This window comes from Notamacropus eugenii, chromosome 1 (assembly GCF_028372415.1).
Source record: "Notamacropus eugenii isolate mMacEug1 chromosome 1, mMacEug1.pri_v2, whole genome shotgun sequence".
NCBI classification, from domain to species: Eukaryota; Metazoa; Chordata; class Mammalia; order Diprotodontia; family Macropodidae; genus Notamacropus; species Notamacropus eugenii.
This window is the reverse complement of record NC_092872.1, coordinates 27,339,574-27,357,804: the sequence shown is the minus strand read 5'-3', so window position 1 is coordinate 27,357,804 and position 18,231 is coordinate 27,339,574. Positions and strand designations below refer to the sequence as shown.

General features: G+C 36.5%; 1 protein-coding gene across 10 annotated transcripts in view; it reads left to right on the top strand.

Moving 5' to 3' along the window:
• Window positions 1-18,231, top strand: part of CCDC171 (coiled-coil domain containing 171) — a 509,668-nt gene that overhangs the window by 460,416 nt on the left and 31,021 nt on the right. Inside the window, exon 27 of one of the 10 annotated variants that reach the window (XM_072655971.1) lies at window positions 13,969-14,138. The exons of the other annotated variants lie outside the window; for them this stretch is intronic. Coding sequence (XP_072512072.1) covers window positions 13,969-13,977 — 9 coding nt within the window. The 3' untranslated portion in view covers window positions 13,978-14,138. Of the gene's footprint in view, window positions 1-13,968; window positions 14,139-18,231 lie in introns of those variants that run through there. 10 annotated transcript variants of the gene reach the window in all.

The following is an 18,231-nucleotide window of genomic DNA, read 5'->3' as shown; positions in this document are numbered from 1 at the left end:
TGTGATCAACCAATCAATCCCCACACTGTTTGTGGACTGAGAGTTCTAGAAGCAACTCCTGCCCCTGCTGCCACAGCTGCCCTGGGTTTGAGGCTGGGGCTGGATTTTACTTCTTTCTCACTGAGGTCTGACTGACCTTTCTACTGACTGTCTAAGTTGTCTTTGGCGTTTGTGGGTTGAGAAGAATGGAACCTGCCACATTTGCCCTTGATTCAGTCCCCTGAGGCCTGCTTTGACTCCATGTGAGCTGGCATGGCCCACATTGGACTACACTCTTCTCTCAGACTGGTGCAACAGACCTTTCCTGTTGACCTTCCAAGTTTTCTTGGGTTGGAAATTTGTTTCACTCTGTCATTTTGTGGGTTCTTTAGCTCTAGAATTTGTTTAGAGTCTTTTCTTACAGGTATTTGGAAGGGTTTGGGAGAGAGCTCAACACTTCTGCCATCTTGACTCTAATGAAGCACAATTCTTAAACAGAGTTAAAATGATATTTTAGGTGAAATGAGAGTACTGGGAGAAAGACTTGGAAATGAAATGAGAGTTTAAGAGAAAAGACTTACTATGAGAATTAATAGCTTAGTTCAAAAGGTGTAAATAGTAGACTCCTTGAAAATCAAAATGTACCAAATAGAAATCAATGACTCCATATGACAGGAATAAATATTAAAGCCAAGTCTATGAGAGTTTACTTAGAAAATGTTAAAACATCAACTAATTGAAACATTTAAGAATTTCAATAGTTAGAAAAATCTACATAAATGATCACCATTTCTGCATATTACCAAAAACCTATCAGAAAGAGATAGAAAGGGAAATGTCATTTAAAAGACAACTGAATATATAAAACACATAGAAGTCCACCACATGGCAGCAGGGGTGGTAGTGTTCCTACCAAGGCACCAAGGAACTGGGTAAATACAGATACAAATATCTTTATGAAAATAAGACAGACTTAATTAATTGGAGGACTGCTAATCATTAGAGAGTATCAGTTAATTGAAATGAATTTCATTACTGTGCTAGAATTGGAAGAAGACTGTGAACTTAGCATGACCTATCATGTAGCAATATGGCAGTCTTTCTTTTTAATGCCAGGGAGTTTTTGGTGGCCCTTGTCTGATATGACATATACTGTTACTTCCTATCACTTGTGATGTTAAGTAGTGAAAATCTAGAGAAGGTCAAAGGGTTACTACAATCCCTCTCAGTGCTGCTTTGAACTTCATTATAAACCTACATCACAGATTAAGAATATCCTTTTAGTGGTCATAGGTAGCTGGGCTTAAAGGGCCCTGTGTTGACCCTTTCATTAATGTGGAGGCAGCAAATCATTCTATTGGGTAATATTCTGGATTCTAATCTACTGTTTTTTATCCTGCAGCATATTCCATAAAATGTTTACTACTTCTGATCAACATTCTTCTCCACCATGATCATTAAGGCCAACCTTTCCGCTGCGCCAATATTCCCTCCAGACTTAGAGCCCAGCCTCAAAAGCCAGTTGTATATATTTAAATAGGAACTCTCCTAACTTCATTCATCACCATCAGGGAAATTCACTTGTGTTTCTAACTACTGCTGTAATCTGCCTCAGCAATATTATTCTCTTCTCCACTCAAAACAGTTTTTAAAAAATAGATTTTTACCTTTGCTTCTTCCTTTTCAACTACTATCTAGAACAAATGAAAGCTGTCTTAGCAGACTTTCAAACCACCCTAGATGGTGCGCAAACTGTATACAGATGCTCTGATAGTACTCATACACAAGCTGTAGAGCTTAGTTAGGGATTAAAAACCCAGTCTACCCATTGACTCCATACCTAGTGCTGCGAATTAGCTCATACATAATAAAACAAAAAGTTCCTTAAAATATATACATATATGTGTGTGTTTGTGTGTACGTGTATGTATATATTTATATATGTTATACACATAAAGCTTAAAGAGATAAGAGCACATCTTTGCAGCATACTATCACAATCTTTTGACCCTGAACTTTAACTGCTTGCTGTACAAAGCAGTATCTTCCCACGTAGTATCTTCTCTGTCACTTAGCATATGACTTTCTGGACAGGACGTGATCCAATAAGAGGGGGATGATGGCCAGAATGACGCAGAATACCTGGCAAAATATATTCCCTTTTTTGGTTCATTTCATCAGTGAGAAAAAATTAAGGTAAATCTAATACAAAGAAATAATCTCTTTGTGAAAGTGAAGGGTTTTTTTTTTTGTTTAACCTGCTTAATTTGCTTGACTTGTTAAATGACTGTGAGCAACTGAATTGCAACAGAAAGTTTCATACCATGTGTATTTGTGTGCTTTTTCTTGTTATCTATTAAGTTCGTGGCAGTAAGAGAATGGTATACACATCTCCCTTTAGGCTAATAGCTTAATGAAAACTACAGAATTTGTTTGTGATACAGCAAACTTAATAATATAAACTAATATAAATTTATAACATTTATAACATATATATGTACATATATATATAACATAAGCTAATATACTTTTAAAACTCAAATAACATAACATGGAACTAGGTTTTCCAAAAAAGCCCAGAGTAACCCTAGAATGTATGTCTATTTGTAAAGTATATTTCCTTTTAATATAAAGTTTTTTTTTGATATTCAATATGTTAGGTATGTGAACTTTTAACTTGTCAAACTATTGTAACATATTTGAAAATTATAGTAATTTGATTAAAATGTTGCCTATAAGGCAAAAGGTTCAGTTAATAGAATCCATATGTAATTAAAATGCAGAACTAAATGTAATCAGACCCCAGTGACTGGTGCCTTCATATTGATAGTTTTACAGTGGCCTCTGGGGTTGAAAGTTTATTTTAAAGTTACTGAATATAAGGGCACAGAGAAGCATAAACATTGCAAGTGTATAATGTCACTTTTCTATCAGTCAACATAGTTAATAGATAAGAGTCCAAATAGCTGTCCTCAATTCTCCCCATTTTAGAGCTCTGGTCTTTTGGCAGGTGGTAAAAGCACACAACTTGTGGGCTGGTAGAAGACCTTCCTTCAGCAGCACCATTACAGAAACAGCCTGAGATGAAGGATCCTGCTGGGAACAGGCAGTGGCTTTTTTAAAAAAAAAAATAACATAGTTAATTTGGGTGAATTCAATTGAATCATCTGAAAGTTATAGACAAAACACTATGTACCAAGCCACAAAAAAGTTTAAAAAAATTTCCTGAACTAAAAAAAAAATTATTTTCTCTGGACAGTTTTAAGAGTCGACATCCTGTGTTAGAGTTCTCTAATCATCACCAGCACAATTTACAATCAGAACACACAGAGAGCCAGTTCAGACCAGCTCATCTGTTGATTTTGGCAGAAGCCCTTAATCTCACTGTGTGCAGCTGCCACTTGAGAGATGGGGACTCGGCAGAGAGCCTGAGAAGGGTGGGATACAAGGTTGGTCAAGCCATGAACACATAGGCCTGCTTCATTTCAACAGTTGCATGCTGCTTTCTTTTAAATAGTCTTTTCATTTTACTGCTTTAAAAAAAAAAAAACCTGAAATTAAATGAGGACCTCTCATGAGCCACTGCGCTCCAGGCATAAGAAATTGTAATGTCTGGCTTCCAGAAACTGTCCCGTCAAAATGTGCTTCTGATTAGGTGGCTTAATTACAGCTGTGAAAACAATGTTGATTTAGGCCTCAAGATTCCAGGGCATGTCAGCCGTTATTAGCTAACCTTGGACTGAAGCCACCATTTTAAAACTCTGTACCACTAAAGTCACACTGCTTGACAACTTTTTATTTAGGCAGAGAAGTTGCCAGAAGCAACACATCTTATGCAAAATATTTTTCAATGTACAAATTTCCAATGTGACACCATTAAGAAGACTGATAAATCTGCACTTAACCCAAAACAAGGAATTTCTGTTTGCAAAGAAACTAAGCTTTGTAATAGTATTTCTTAAATTTTGACTGACATAAGAATTAATTTTAATTCCTTTAATTCAGTTTTATTCTAAATCCAGTATGTTGGTTTAACCACCCAATTTTATTGCACCTAAATTTTCCTGACAGTTTCATTTGCTGTTGAGAAATAAAATTGCCATTTTTTTTTCCAACATGGGAAATAATGGCTAGTTTAAAAAACGATATGTTTGAAACTTCCTTTGCCTCAAGCAGGTTCAGGCACACACTCAATTTACTTTTGGAGGGAAAAAGCTCATTAAATAGTTTTTAATATTTTAATATAATTTAAGTAAGCTCCTTCACAGTGGGAAAGCTTATTAGGCTCATGTATTTACACCTGCAGGGAAGTAAAAGTTTGAATAATTAGACGGTTCCAATACTTGACTTTTCAATACAATTGCAGTTACTATTATAAACATTGTTGGTACATTTACTAAGCATTCCTGTTTCACTTCATTTTTAGACCATTTTAATCTCTTCCTTATACTGTAAGTGGTTTTTCACTTGTCGATACTTGAGAAAGCAGACATTAAATATGAAGCAATTATTTAAGGTGGGTGGCAGAACAACAAGCATTGTGGGTCATGATTCTCATAATAATCTTTGGGAAAGGCATTTGCTTAAAAGTGCTTTACTTGTGCCAAAATGGAATACCCCAGAGTGGACTAAATGATTTCTTTAAAATGAAATCTCCCACACCCAAGACATGAAATCCAACAATGTGGGTGGCCAAGGCACATCTTCTCTCACTGGTCAAACGAGAACAGTGCAACAGTTAGCCACGTGCAAGGATATTTTTGTCCAAGTTGCATCAAGAACTAACAGGATGGATGGATAGATAAATGTATGGGTGATTGGGTGGGAAGTGTATGGAAAGATGATTGGATAGAAGGGTAGATTGAGTTTGAGAATAACATGGAGGGCTTTTAAAGAAAGATTTGATCATCCTATAGCATCTAATTAAGGAAAAGAGAATGAATAGAAACTAATTTAAAATGATATAAAATTAAATAAGCCACATTGTGCATGTTGTTAATCTTCTAGAAGGAAAACAAACCCTTTTCCTGAAAAATGGATCTAAGAGTTATATAATAAGCATTAAGGATGACCCAGTTTATATTGAAAGTGCCTTCCAGCTATTGACAGGTAGGAATAACAGTAAAGTGAGTGCTGGATGCTCTATGACATTTAAAATTGTGAATTCTAGAGACTAAGACAAGAAGAAATAATTTTTCCATCTTTCAGTTATAGAAAATATAGAAAATCTGACATTCATCACTTCCATGATTATGTCTTTTTTTTTTTTTACTTAGGCTAAAAGGAGCTTCCCCATACCTTTTAAGGAACTTATTTCACATTAGAGAGGATTGAAAATCTATATTATTCCTTGTTAAACTGTGGTTTAAAAGTTAGGGGGAAATGTGCTTATTCTTGGACTATATCTTACTTGAAAAACTTTCATGAGGAAAAGAGAGAGTAGAAGTCCTAGCTGCCCCGAAAGTTTTTAAGTTTCGAGTCTTATCTGGATAGAAGCTGAATTCATCCTATTCTTTTTTATTTTCCTGATATTTGCTAGAGACCAAAAGGAAAAGAAGCCTTCTGGCACTTACGTGGCAAATTTAGGTTAGAGGATATTATTTTTCTTGCCTTTGATTATTTCTGATGAGTTCTTCCTAAAAATGTGAACATGGTTGATAAAATTGACTGCTTTCCTCATAGCTTAAACTTAACTTGATTTCTGGATGATGTAATGACCCTTTTGACACATTGTTTCATCATTCACTCCTGAATCTTTATGGACTTGACTTAATATTCAGATAGTTAAGTCATCATCTTTTGAATTACTTAATTTATACGTGGAAAACTAAGATGACATTGTACTGCTGTTAAACTCTTTTTATGATGAAAATTTTTTCATCTTGGTATCATAATACATTCATTCAGAAATATAAACTGGTGTCAAACACATGAATATATATATGATATTGATGAGGGCATAATACTGATGAATATTATGTTGATATGTTGAATTTTTCTATGTGTTGTGATATTTTTATTATGGCAAAATCTGAGGTAGGAATATTTTATCATTCTATTTCCCTTTTCCATTTTTATATTTAAAATGTAAAATTAAAAAATTTCTGTAAAAGAAACTCTAGAATATACTTTATATGTCAAAACTTAAGTGGATCTGGAATTTCATCAATGTCAGTATTCCTTCCATCAGTTAGCAATTTATCTATACCTCTTCATCCTCTGTAATTTTTCGTGTTCTTCTGCAGATAGATAAATAAAATTATTTATCAAGCACTGACTATATGCCAGACATGGTATTAAGTATTAAGGATACAAATTACAGTAAAGCAAAATAATATCCTTTCTCTCAAGGAGCTTAAATTCTAGTGGGAGAAGGCAACACATCAAGGAGTTTTGAAAAATGAGGAAGGGAGGAAAAAGGTACCTACATGAGGGAATAGTGAGGAAAAAGCCAAAAAAGAGTCATAAAGGTCTGGTTACTGGCAAGAGAAGGTGAAAGCTCCTCCTGCTACGGATCACCCTATAGTAGAATCTAAGTTTCATTGTATTGAAGCTCGTTGGTGAGATCTACCAGCATACTAAGCCTTCTTCTAGATGTTTTATGTTTGTAGATACCATTGTAGCATATAGCCTGCTCATGTATTACTTTTCCCCTCATTACATGACTGGCTTACATTTCCTTAAGCATTTCACTTACATAATTTTTTTAGCCTACGATATTGTTGAAAGGATGTTAAAGTGTACTTGTCTCCACAATATAACCCTCGACAACTGAACTTTGGAGATTATGGAGCTTAAAGATTCACAGCTATAAAGCCTTCATAGGAGAATATTTGTATTTTTTAATGGGCCTATATAACCGAGATTTGGATGGAATTATTAAAAGCATTGCATAATTTCCCAAATGCAAGTCAACATACTCTCCTAATTTCTGGTTCCAGTTCATTATACATCTGTACTTCCTTTCTTTTAGACAGATAAATAGATGGATACATAGATATACACACACATATACACACACATTAATGTACCAGCTCCATGAACTGGCCTGCAAACTGCATGTCATGGTCTGAATGATGAAATCGATATTTTTCATTCCTTTAGTTTTCCTGTGTGGATTATTAAGCCAATATCGTTTAGTTATTATAGATCTCATCAAAGAGGCCCTTTAACAGTCTGGGTCTGATGCGGTAAGAAACTATCATCTGCCAACAAGAACATATGGAGGACTTCATCATCCATAGGAAATTCCTTTTCTATTTTGATCTATTGGTGAACACTAGAAGGTCATTGGGGAGAATTAGCTCTGTGGTTAAAACTATCAAGAAATCTTGTGTGATCATAACATATGCAAGAGAAGGTCTGTCAGATGAAGAATCTCCCAGCCCCGACCTTGGCCTTGGCTATCCCTCAGCCTGGAATTCTCTTCTCTAAACCTCCCTTGTTTTCTCCAAGATTCACCCAAATCTTACTTTTCCTTTTTTTTTTTTCTGCAGGAGGCTTTTCTTGGCTTCCCCTGTTATTGGTGCCTTCCTTCTGAGGTTACCTTCCATCTCTCTGTATACAACTTGTGGGGACAGTTTTGTTTTTTGTTTTTTTGTTTTTTTTTGCATGTTGTCTCCTTTTATTAGAATGGGAACTCCTTGAGGGCAGGAATGGTGGTTTGTCCTTTTTTTGTATCCCCGGGGATACCTGCCAAATAATTTCTTAATAAATTTTTATTGGTTGACTGACTAACCAATGTCTAACTAGTCAAGTGCTGTTGTGTTATCAACTAGCAATAAACATACCTAATCCTGACTTTCAGAGCCCTGCAAATCGTTTTGCTCGCCATAATTGCTTGAGCAATCCTGTTTGTGCCTTTCTCACATTTTCATGGAGGATATCTTTGATACATTTTTGTATAGTTCTCATACTTATTTTTATATCGAAAATAAAGGAGGTGGAGGCAATGTGAAGTGGAAAGCTTAGAATCAGGAAGACTTGGGTGCAAATTCTGGCACTGATATTTGCTAGTTCTGTGACCCTGGGCAAGTCACTTAACTGCTCTGTATCTCAGGCAAGTCTTCTAAGACTCATACAATTAATCCACTGCAGTCTATATTACTAGAGAAATTTCTCATAGCAGGAATGTGCCATGCTATAGAAATGTTTAAAAATAAATTCTTCAGCTAATTATAAGATAGACTTATGGGTGAGTAATTAATAATGTTATTAGTTGTCTTTTAGAGGTAAATAGGTGGTGGTTCAGTCTAGATGGCACAGTGAACAGAGTGCTGGGCCTAGAGTCAGGAGCCCTTGAGTTCAAATCCAACCTGAGATATTTACTAACCAGGCAACTCACTTAACTCTGTATGTCTCAGTTTCCTCATCAGTAAAATGAGTTGGAGAAGGAGATGATCAATCATTCCAGCATCTTTGCCAAGGAAACCCCCAAAAGGGGTTGAAAGTTAGACATGACTGAAAAATGACTAAACAAGTGATCAAGACACTGAACTTGAAGTCAGGAAGACCTGAATTCAAATCCCACCTCAGACACTTGCTAACTGTGTGTTCTTGAGTAAGTCATTTAACCTCTGTCAGCCTCAGTTTCCTCATCTGTAAAATGAGGGAAATAAGATCACCTACCTCCCATCAATGTTATGAAGATCAAATGAGAGAATGCTTTTTTTCAAACCCTAAAGTGCTGTCTTGGTGTTAGCTCATTATTATTATTACTACTAATAAAACCATGTTGTTATCCATTATTTTTCTCAGTATTTGTTTTCTTCCTCCTGTAGAAATGACTTGTAAAATAACTTCTCAGTGCTTTCACAATTTTGTCACCTCCAGCATAGATTTCCTTGGGGTGTATTTGATCCAGTTTCTCTAACTGATTTAATTTTCTTAAGTGTTATTTCAACTTTCTTGTACAAGGCATAGCAAACAAAAGATCTTAAGAGTGTCCTGTCATCAGCTTCTATTTTTTTTCCTACTGTTACTTTCATCTTTAAATTCTTAGTTGGTCTCACATCAAATTTTCTTTAGGTCTTAAATTAAATTTTCTGTCAACTAGTTATTGCTTCTAGAACTTTTAAGTGTTTTATGAAATGAAACTACTGATGATATTCTGACATCCTCTGTTGACCTTTACAAGTGAATTTTTTTTTCCTAAAGCAGTGTTGTCTTTGGTGGCCATCCTTCTCTATTTGATAAGTTTGCTTGCTAAAATGGTGGGGTTTTTTTTAACATATTGAATGCAGTTTTTTGTCATAGGCATGAAGTAGGAAATTCAAATTTAGGTCTGTCATTCACTGTTTTGATGAATCCTGTTCTCACTGATGTGGGGACAGTCCTTCTTTTACTGGTGCAGATAGCATCCCACTCATATCTTCCCTTGTGTCATTCTTGTCCATATCTTTCTGTAAATCTTACAGACCTACTTAACATATTTAGAGTAGTCCTCTGATTCTTTTAATTTTTGATGAATAGCATGGTAAGGTCAAGGCTATCTATCCATCTGTTATCCCTCTTAGTACATGAATGCCTAGCTCCTATTCAGTGCTACATGTTCTGGGTTATAGCTTTTATACCACTCCACAGGTGCAAGTCCTCATTGTTAGTGGACTTTTTATTTCATGGATGTGGTTATTCCATCTAACAACACAGATTGTAATCCATCCATGCCCTCTCATCATGTAATATGGCCTCCTATAAATTCTCCATAGGACACTCATCCAATGTACAGTGGCCCTTCCTGTAGTTCTTTTGACATTGTGGGAACACCAATTGAGTTCATATAGGCTGTCCAGTTATCCTTCAGTTTGACTACATGATGTGCTCAGTCTCTGCTCTGGACCTTTATATCTCTGATAATATTTTTATACTGCTTGTCTTACCCAAATCTTGATTGGTAATGAATTCAGTCTATTCATATATATGTGCTCACTTACCTGTTTTGTAACCTTCAGCTTTAATTCTTCAAAGACTGTGATATCACTCAGAGCCATATTCCATCATTGGAAGAATATTGTTTAAAAAATCATTGTTTATTTCAGGGTGAAGACTGTCATAGTTAAAATCACTCTTCAGTTTCCCTTTTAAGCCGTTTCATTTTTTTCTGTCCAATTCTGGGCCAAAATATTATCTATGCACAGCCTGTACAAGATATACATATATACACATATTCATACACACATATACATATATATGTATGTGTCTATATATGTATGTGTATGTATGTGTGTATGTATATTTGTATGTGTGTGTATATACATATATACATATGTATATACATGCATATTATATAGGTATACACTAAACCCCTCAGAGGTTTTTCAAACTGCTGTCTAATCATGCTTCCTCAACCTAATACTTGGACAGATGATTTTTTTAACCCAAGTATATAAAACTTTACATTTATCCCTATTGAATTTTGTCTTATAGATTCAGTCCAAATGTTGTAGCCTATCAAGATCTTTTGGAGTTTTGTGTGTTATCTACATTTCTCCCAGCTTTATTTTATCTAGAAATTTCATAAGCATGCCATTCTTACCTTTATCCAAGACACTGACTGTTAAATAGAACAGCACCAAGAACAGATCCCTGGGATGACTCCAATGGAAATTTCTTGCCAAGCTGACTTTGAGATATTAACCACCACCCTTTGAGTCCAGTCATTCAACCAGTTCCAAATCCACTAATTATACAACTGTCTAGTCCAAATCTCTCTATCTTTTCCACAAAGATAATATGGTAGACAGACAGATTATGTAAATGTTTATTAAGCACCTACTATGTGCTGTGCACTGTGTTGGGGATACGAGTATAATAAAAAAGATAGACTGTCCCTGCCCTCCAATGAGAAGGGAAGACAACATAGTAAAAGACAAGCAGGGCAGACAGTGAGGGATAACCAAAATTTAAAAGGAGTCAGGATTGGAAAATGGTTGGTGTGCGTTCTTCCTCAGATGGAGATTCAGGGATGATCTCATGAATTAGGAGGAGACATTAGAAGTAGAAGTGTTGCCAACATGAAAAAGGTCCCTTCAAATAGCTTGTTGGAGGATAGCTCTTAAAGCGCCATTTTGCCCAACCAAGTCACATGACTTTTTATGCTCAAACAGTAAGCACCATAGGATCTTGTAAAAGCTGCTGTATCAAGGTGGCCTGCTGCGAGAATTTTGTTTACAAGATTCTCTGATATTTCCTTCTTATAACTTTATCAAGAATATTACTTGTGTAAGGATTATTCCCCAAAATTAATGGAGATGGCAAATACACATTTGAGTGGGTTAGTTGTTATTAATATTTTCTGTCAACTTTTTTGTGAGTAATAAAGTCTGTGGACACCTCTAAGCCCTGGATATCTTTCCCTCCTTCAGATACCTTACGTGCCCTCAAAGACAAGTCTTTTCCAGGCTCGACTTCCTTTTTCTGTCCCTGTTTTAGGACATTGTTCACCCCATTTTTGGTTTCCTTGGTACCATTTCTATGAAGCCTGGCAGAGCCTAAATATGGTGGCTCCTTCATCGTTAATGGAAAAAAGAGTACTTATAAAAATCTTTACAGAGCTTTTCGATTTTCTTTTTGTTGTCCTTCCAGTTTCATCCTTAATTACCCTCTGATATAAGTAATGTTGGTAAAATGTTGCAGCTCCTTATTCTTCCCAGGTATCCTTGTGTTGCCCTTTGGATGACCTGGTAGGTCGTTAAAGTAAAATTCTACTTTCCTGCCTCACATTGTTACTCTTTTTAACAGAGCTATTAATAAAGTGTGTAGAGCCTACAGTAACATCTTAGCAGTGATTTAATGTTTTTTATGTTTGTCACAGTTTAATATTAAGAAAGCCTAATTTTGTATATTTAAGTCTGCCATTTTATGAAATATAAAAATTTAATGAAAAACCATAAAGCACCTATTATTTAACAAAAAGACATCTGTTCTAGTCAGTTTGGTAAAACGTTATGTACCCTATAGATCATAAGGGTTCTCCAAAGCAGTTGTATCTATTGAACAAGCAGGTCTTTAAATCAGTCTAAAATGTGGGTTATGTATCCAATAGACCAGACAGTTTTAGACTGAGAGGCAAAAAGATGTTGTCAAAATAATTTATCTAATTTGCCAAAAAATCTTTTTTTTTTACCATCTTCATGACTCCTTATATGCTTAAAAGTGAAATATTTCTCCATTCACTATTTCCTTACATACATTTTCACTATTATTAGAATCTTCACAAAGGCTTGGCTGCTTGCATTGATTTTTGACATTGAATGAATTACTTTAAAACATTTGAAAAAATAGTGTGTACATTTTTGGTAAATGCTCATGAGTAACTTTTTTAAAAAAATCATATACTCTCTCTCTCTCTACACACACACACACACACACACACATACACACACACACCATATGAAAAGAAACAGCACATTGTATCATATATACAAAAAATGATTTAGGGTTATTAAGTTTATAGACTTTTTTAAAAACCTAACAATTTTAAGGGGCTTTAAGAAATTCACTTCTCTGCCTTGCTGGGTGCACCGAGGTAGGACTCCCCAGTTCATTGATATCATAGTCTTCCTCAGGTCCTGGCTGCTGGGCTTATTCCCCTCCACGTTGGCTGAGCTTGGTTAATGGGGAAATGCACAATGTCCATGTTTAAGGACTCTAAAATTCAGTTCTTTGTTGCTCTTATTCCACCTTTCCTTTGAAACCTCACACTCGGTTCTTGGCTTTCACCATGATTGCCCATCCCTTGAGCCTTTCCTTTCCCAGGCCATCACCTCTGCACTGGCTATGCTATGACCCCTTAATGAGCCAGTTCATCTGAACACTGACCTCCTCTCTTGAATTTTGGGTCCCCTCATGTCTTGCTGGATAAGCCTCTTCTCTGGGTTACTCCCATGATCTGCTTCCTTCTGCCACCATCTCTCTCTTCATCCCTGTCCCACGTAATGATGTGACCTCTCACCTTGCCAAGGCTTACCCTCTTCATGGAGAAGTGATCTCATCCCTTGCCATTTTCTCCAGCAGATTGTCTCCTTTATCATCTGTGTTCTCTCACTGATGAGTAAGTAACAACTTCTTAAGTGCTCACTCTGTGACAGGTACTGTGCTAAGCACTGGGGATAAAAAAAGGCAAAAGATGGGTCCTGTCCTCGAGGAGCTTGCAGTCTACCGGAGGAGACAACAACTAAACAAATATGTACAAACCACTATTCATAGAATAAATAGGAAATGATTAAAAGAGGGCAGACACTAGAATTTAGAGGGATTTTAGGTTATCTTCAATCTCTTCCTATCTGCTGGCTGCTTCCTTAATGCCTATAAATTTGCCCATATTTCCCTCATCCCAAAAATAACCAAACAAAAGATCCCAAAAACAAAGCCCTTTTACCTGATTCATCCATCCCTCTTAGCTATCACCCCACATCTCTGCTCCCTTTTGTAGCTAACCTCTTTGAGAAGGTCATCTTCGAGAGACACCTCTATTCCCTCTCCTCTCATTCTCTTCTTAACTACAGTTTGGCCCCAATCTCATTATTGAGTGGGAACTGCTCTCTCCAAAGTTGTAAATGATCTCTTAATCACCAACTCTAATGGCCTTCTCCCAGCCCTCCTCTTTCTTTGATCTCTCTGCACATTTTGATGAGCTACTAGGTGGTGCAGTGGATAGAGCACCAGTGCAGGGCTCAAGAGGACCTGAGTTCCAATCTCACCTTAGACACTTGACACTCATTAGCTGTGGGACCTTGGGCAAGTCACTTAACCCCAATTGCTTCATCCTGGGTCATCTGCAGTCATCCTGATGGATATCTGGTCACTGGATTCAGATGGCTCTGGAGGAGAAGTGAGGCTGGGGACCTGCACAGCCCTTCCCCACCCAAAACAAAGTCAAGTCCGAGTCATGTCATCATTTCTCTGATGGCATGGTCTCCTTCAAAAATGAAGGGCAAACACACGCACACATTTTGACACCCCTTTTCTTTGATACTCTCTTCTCTTTAGGTTTCATAACATTGCTGTCTCATGGTCATCTTCCTACCTGTCGGACTGCTCCTTCTCTGTCTCTTTTGCTGGATCCTCATCCAGATCAAACTGGCATTTAAAGGACAGGAAGAAGGATTTGACCTATGATTTCATGGGCATGAAGAACTCCCAGATGAGGAAATTCCCTCCAATAATGTAGGTTAGCACTTTCTCTGAAACTTAGAGTCTTAGAGATTTGCCTTGGTTTCTGAGAAGTTAAATGACTTAACCAGCATCACACATCTAGTATGTTTTGACAGTGGGATTTGAACAAAGTAGATTATCAATGCTTTTTCCCTCATAAAAGTATGACAAAATAATTTACCCATGTGTAGTCAACATTCCTCCTTATAGATCTCCTTGGGGCAAGGACTCTCTTGATTTTTGTCTTTGTATTCCTTATTGCCTATCACAGTGCCTTGCAAATTTTATAAATGTTTGATTTGAGTTGAAACTGAGGATCTTGTGACATAACAGGATACTGTTAAAAGCATCATTAATTGATAGCTGCAGCAGGATAATAATTCCACAGATTAGCATGAAAATGGTAATTGCCTAATCATGTTTAAAATAAATGTAAAAGTTCTGAGTTACACCATTTATTTCAGTCTTCTTATTAGATTCTTATTCAGTAGAAATTATGAATGCTTTCTGAGGTCAGACAGATTCCAAATTAATGGGGTCCAAATTAATTAATGTATGTAATTTCTATCACAATACCTCCAATGCAGCCAAAATTTTTTCTTCTTTCTCATGTTGATTTCAGTTTGCTGGCATGGGACTAAAAAGTTTGAAACAGGAATTAGGCTTTTCTCTTTCTCTCATGTTTCCTTATTTTCTTTATCTTTTGGTCATATGTTTCAAACTCTGACAGATCACTCATTGCCTCTAAAATCTTTTCCATTAAAAAAATGAGATAAAGAAAGGAAAAGCAGAAATGAATGGCTGGTGCGTCTAATCAGCTTATGTGGTTATGTGTGATTCATTTATCTTAGATTGTCAGTCTGAGCTCAGGAACTGACTTTATCTCATTCAGTACCAAGCACATTATTAGTGTTCATTAAATAAATAATAATCGTGATGGTAGACCATATAATACTAGATCATCTGTATATGTGTAAAAGTAATGCAAACAATGGCTAAGAGGAAATGCTTTTAAATTCTAGGTTCATTTGTAGAAAGGGTGTTGGGATACTGCTTGAGGTTAGCTGGGAAAGAAATTTAAATTCCCTAATTTAAAAAACAGTGAATATTTTCCCTTCAGTAGGTTTTGGGGTAAATATTTCAAACTATAGGTACTATTTCCAGTGTTCTCCTTAACTTGTTTCAAGATGTGATTCTCCTAATTGTTAGCACCCTTTCTTTTCCTCAGATAACCTTGTGTTGCTATTTCTGTTTGTGTGTTGTATCACTGGAAGAACATGTAAGCTCTTTGAGATCAGAGTTTTCCTTTTTGTTTTGTTATCCCTAGTCCCACATATAATGTTTTATAAACAGCAAACACTTTATTTATTTTTTATTTTTTTATTTTTTAATGTTTAACAATCACTGCCATACAATTGAGATTTTATCCCCCCCACCCACCCTCCACTACCCCCCTCCCTCCCCACGACTGCATACAATTCTGTATAGATTCTACATATACTTTCCTATTGAGTATATTTTCACTATGGTCATGCTATGTAGTCAGACTAAAATAAATGAAAGAAATCGTATAACAAATCAGAACATGATACACAAACACATACACATACACAAACATGATCTGCTACATTTTGTGAGTGACTTCCATATTTCTTTCTCTGAGTGTGGAAGGCATTTTGCCTTGAGAACCACCTTTGGGATTTTTTTTTTTTATAAGAAGTTTTTGCGTTATTACAAAAATCCAAGTCTACCAGAAAAAACTCTCACACACTGTGGTCTTTGCTGTGCACAAAGTTCTCCTGGTTCTGCTCCTTTCACTCAGCATCAGGTCATATAAGTCCTTCCAGGCCTCTCTGAAGTCTTCTTGTTCATCATTTCTTATGGCACAATAGTACTCCATTACATTCATATACCATAATTTATTCAGCCATTCCCCAATTGATGGACATCCCCTTGACTTCCAGTTTTTGGCAACTACGTAGAGTGCTGCTATAAATATTTTTGTACATGTGGGACCCTTTCCCATTTTTATGATCTCTTGGGGATATAGTCCTAGTAGGGATATTGCTGGGTCAAAGGGTATGCACATTTTTGTAGCCCTTTGGGCATAGTTCCAAATTGCTCTCCAGAATGGTTGGATGCGCTCGCAGCTCCACCAACAATGAATTAGTGTTCCAACTCTCCCACATCCTCTCCAGCATTTATCATTTTCTTGTTCTGTCATGTTTGCCAATCTTATAGGTGTGATGTGGTACCTCAGAGTTGTTTTGATTTGCATCTCTCTAACCAAGAGTGATTTAGAGCATTTTTTCATATGATTATAGATAGCTTTAATTTCTTCCTCTGAAAATTGCCTGTTCATATCCTTTGACCATTTATCAATTGGGGAATGACTTGTATGATTATACATTTGGATCAGTTCTCTATATATTCTAGAAATGAGGCCTTTATCCCCGAGCTTAGCTGTAAAAATTCTTTCCCAATTTACTACATCCCTCTGGATTTTGGTTGCATTGGGTTTGGTTGTGCAAAAACTTCTCAGTTTAATGTAATCAAAGTTATCCATTTTGCATTTCATAATGCTTTCTATCTCTCCTTTAGTAAAGAATTCTTCCCTTCTCCATAGATCTGATAAATACACTATTCCTTGCTTCTCCAGTTTATTCATGGTATCAATCTTTATACCTAAATCATGTACCCATTTGGACTTTATTCTTGTGTACGGTGTCAGGTATGGGTCTATGCCTAATTTCCGCCACACTGTTATCCAGTTTTCCCAGCAATTTTTGTCAAACAATGAGTTCTTATCCCAGCAAACACTTTATAAATGTTTAATTAAATGAAATGAAGACCACAAAAGGTGAACTTGGTAAATCAGAAATTCATGCCAAGGCGGTTGGCCTTTCCTGAGAGTACAACTGAACCTCTTGAAGTTTAGCCATTGAACCAGAACCAGAATGGGTGGGGAAATGAAATACAAAACAAACCACTGGGTGCCATGCTGATTTATACTTGATAGTAGGTTTTCTAGGGAAGATTTCCTGTTTCATATCAAAATATGGCAGCATAATAATTTTCAAGTATTGTGGTGGTGGTGGGGTGTTCTGCATCGTAACACTTTTACTACTATTGTTATTATTCAGCCACCAAATTCTACCTAAAAGCTTCCATATCCTTTTTATGAAACCAAGGGAAATCTTAGCAGACTAAGAGTATAAGGCAGCAACTAGGTGGCACAGTGAATAGATTGCTGGGCCTGGAGTCTGGAAGGTTCATCTTCCTAAGTTCAAATCTGGCTCAGATACTAGCTCTGTGACCCCAAACAAGTCACTTCACCCTGTTTGCCTCAGTTTCCTCATCTATAAAATGAGCTGGAGAAGGAAGTGGAAAACCACTCCAGTACATTACTAGATAAGAAGGATACAAAGGAATGACAAAGATGAAAAGTGCCAGAGACTCTCTTGCTTTCATAGTTTACCGTGTAACAAAAGTGACATACTACATATGAAGTGTGATAAGAGGCATTAGGGAAAAGAGGTTTTGGAGAGGTCTAGATCAAATGCTCTAGGAAAATGTTAAGTAGAAGAAATCACTTGTAACCAGGGCAGCGACTTTTTCAGGGCAGTCATGGCACTTGAGCATAGCACTCTTCACATCACTGACTGCCTTTCTGGCGTCTTGTACTGAATGTTCCAACTAGCATCTTAAAATGTCCAAAACAAAACTCATCTTTTCCTCAAATCCTGCCTCTTATCTACTTCCTTATCACTGTCTAAGACCAAGTCACCCTGGGCTCACCACCTTGGTATCATCCTTCACTCCTCACTCTCACTTATCAAATTCATTGACAGATCTCATCATATCTGTCTTCACAACATGTCTCATATATGTAATCTTCTCAATGGCCAATACTCTGGTTTAGGCCTTCATCACCTCTTGCCTAGTAACGATTGGAGTGACTTTCTAATTGATCTTCCTGTCTCAGGTCTCTCTCCATTCTAATCCATCTTCCACTGAACTGCCAGGATGATTCTCCTACCATGCTAGATCCCGCCCTCCTCAATAAACTCCAATGACTGTTGCCTGCAGGATTAAATA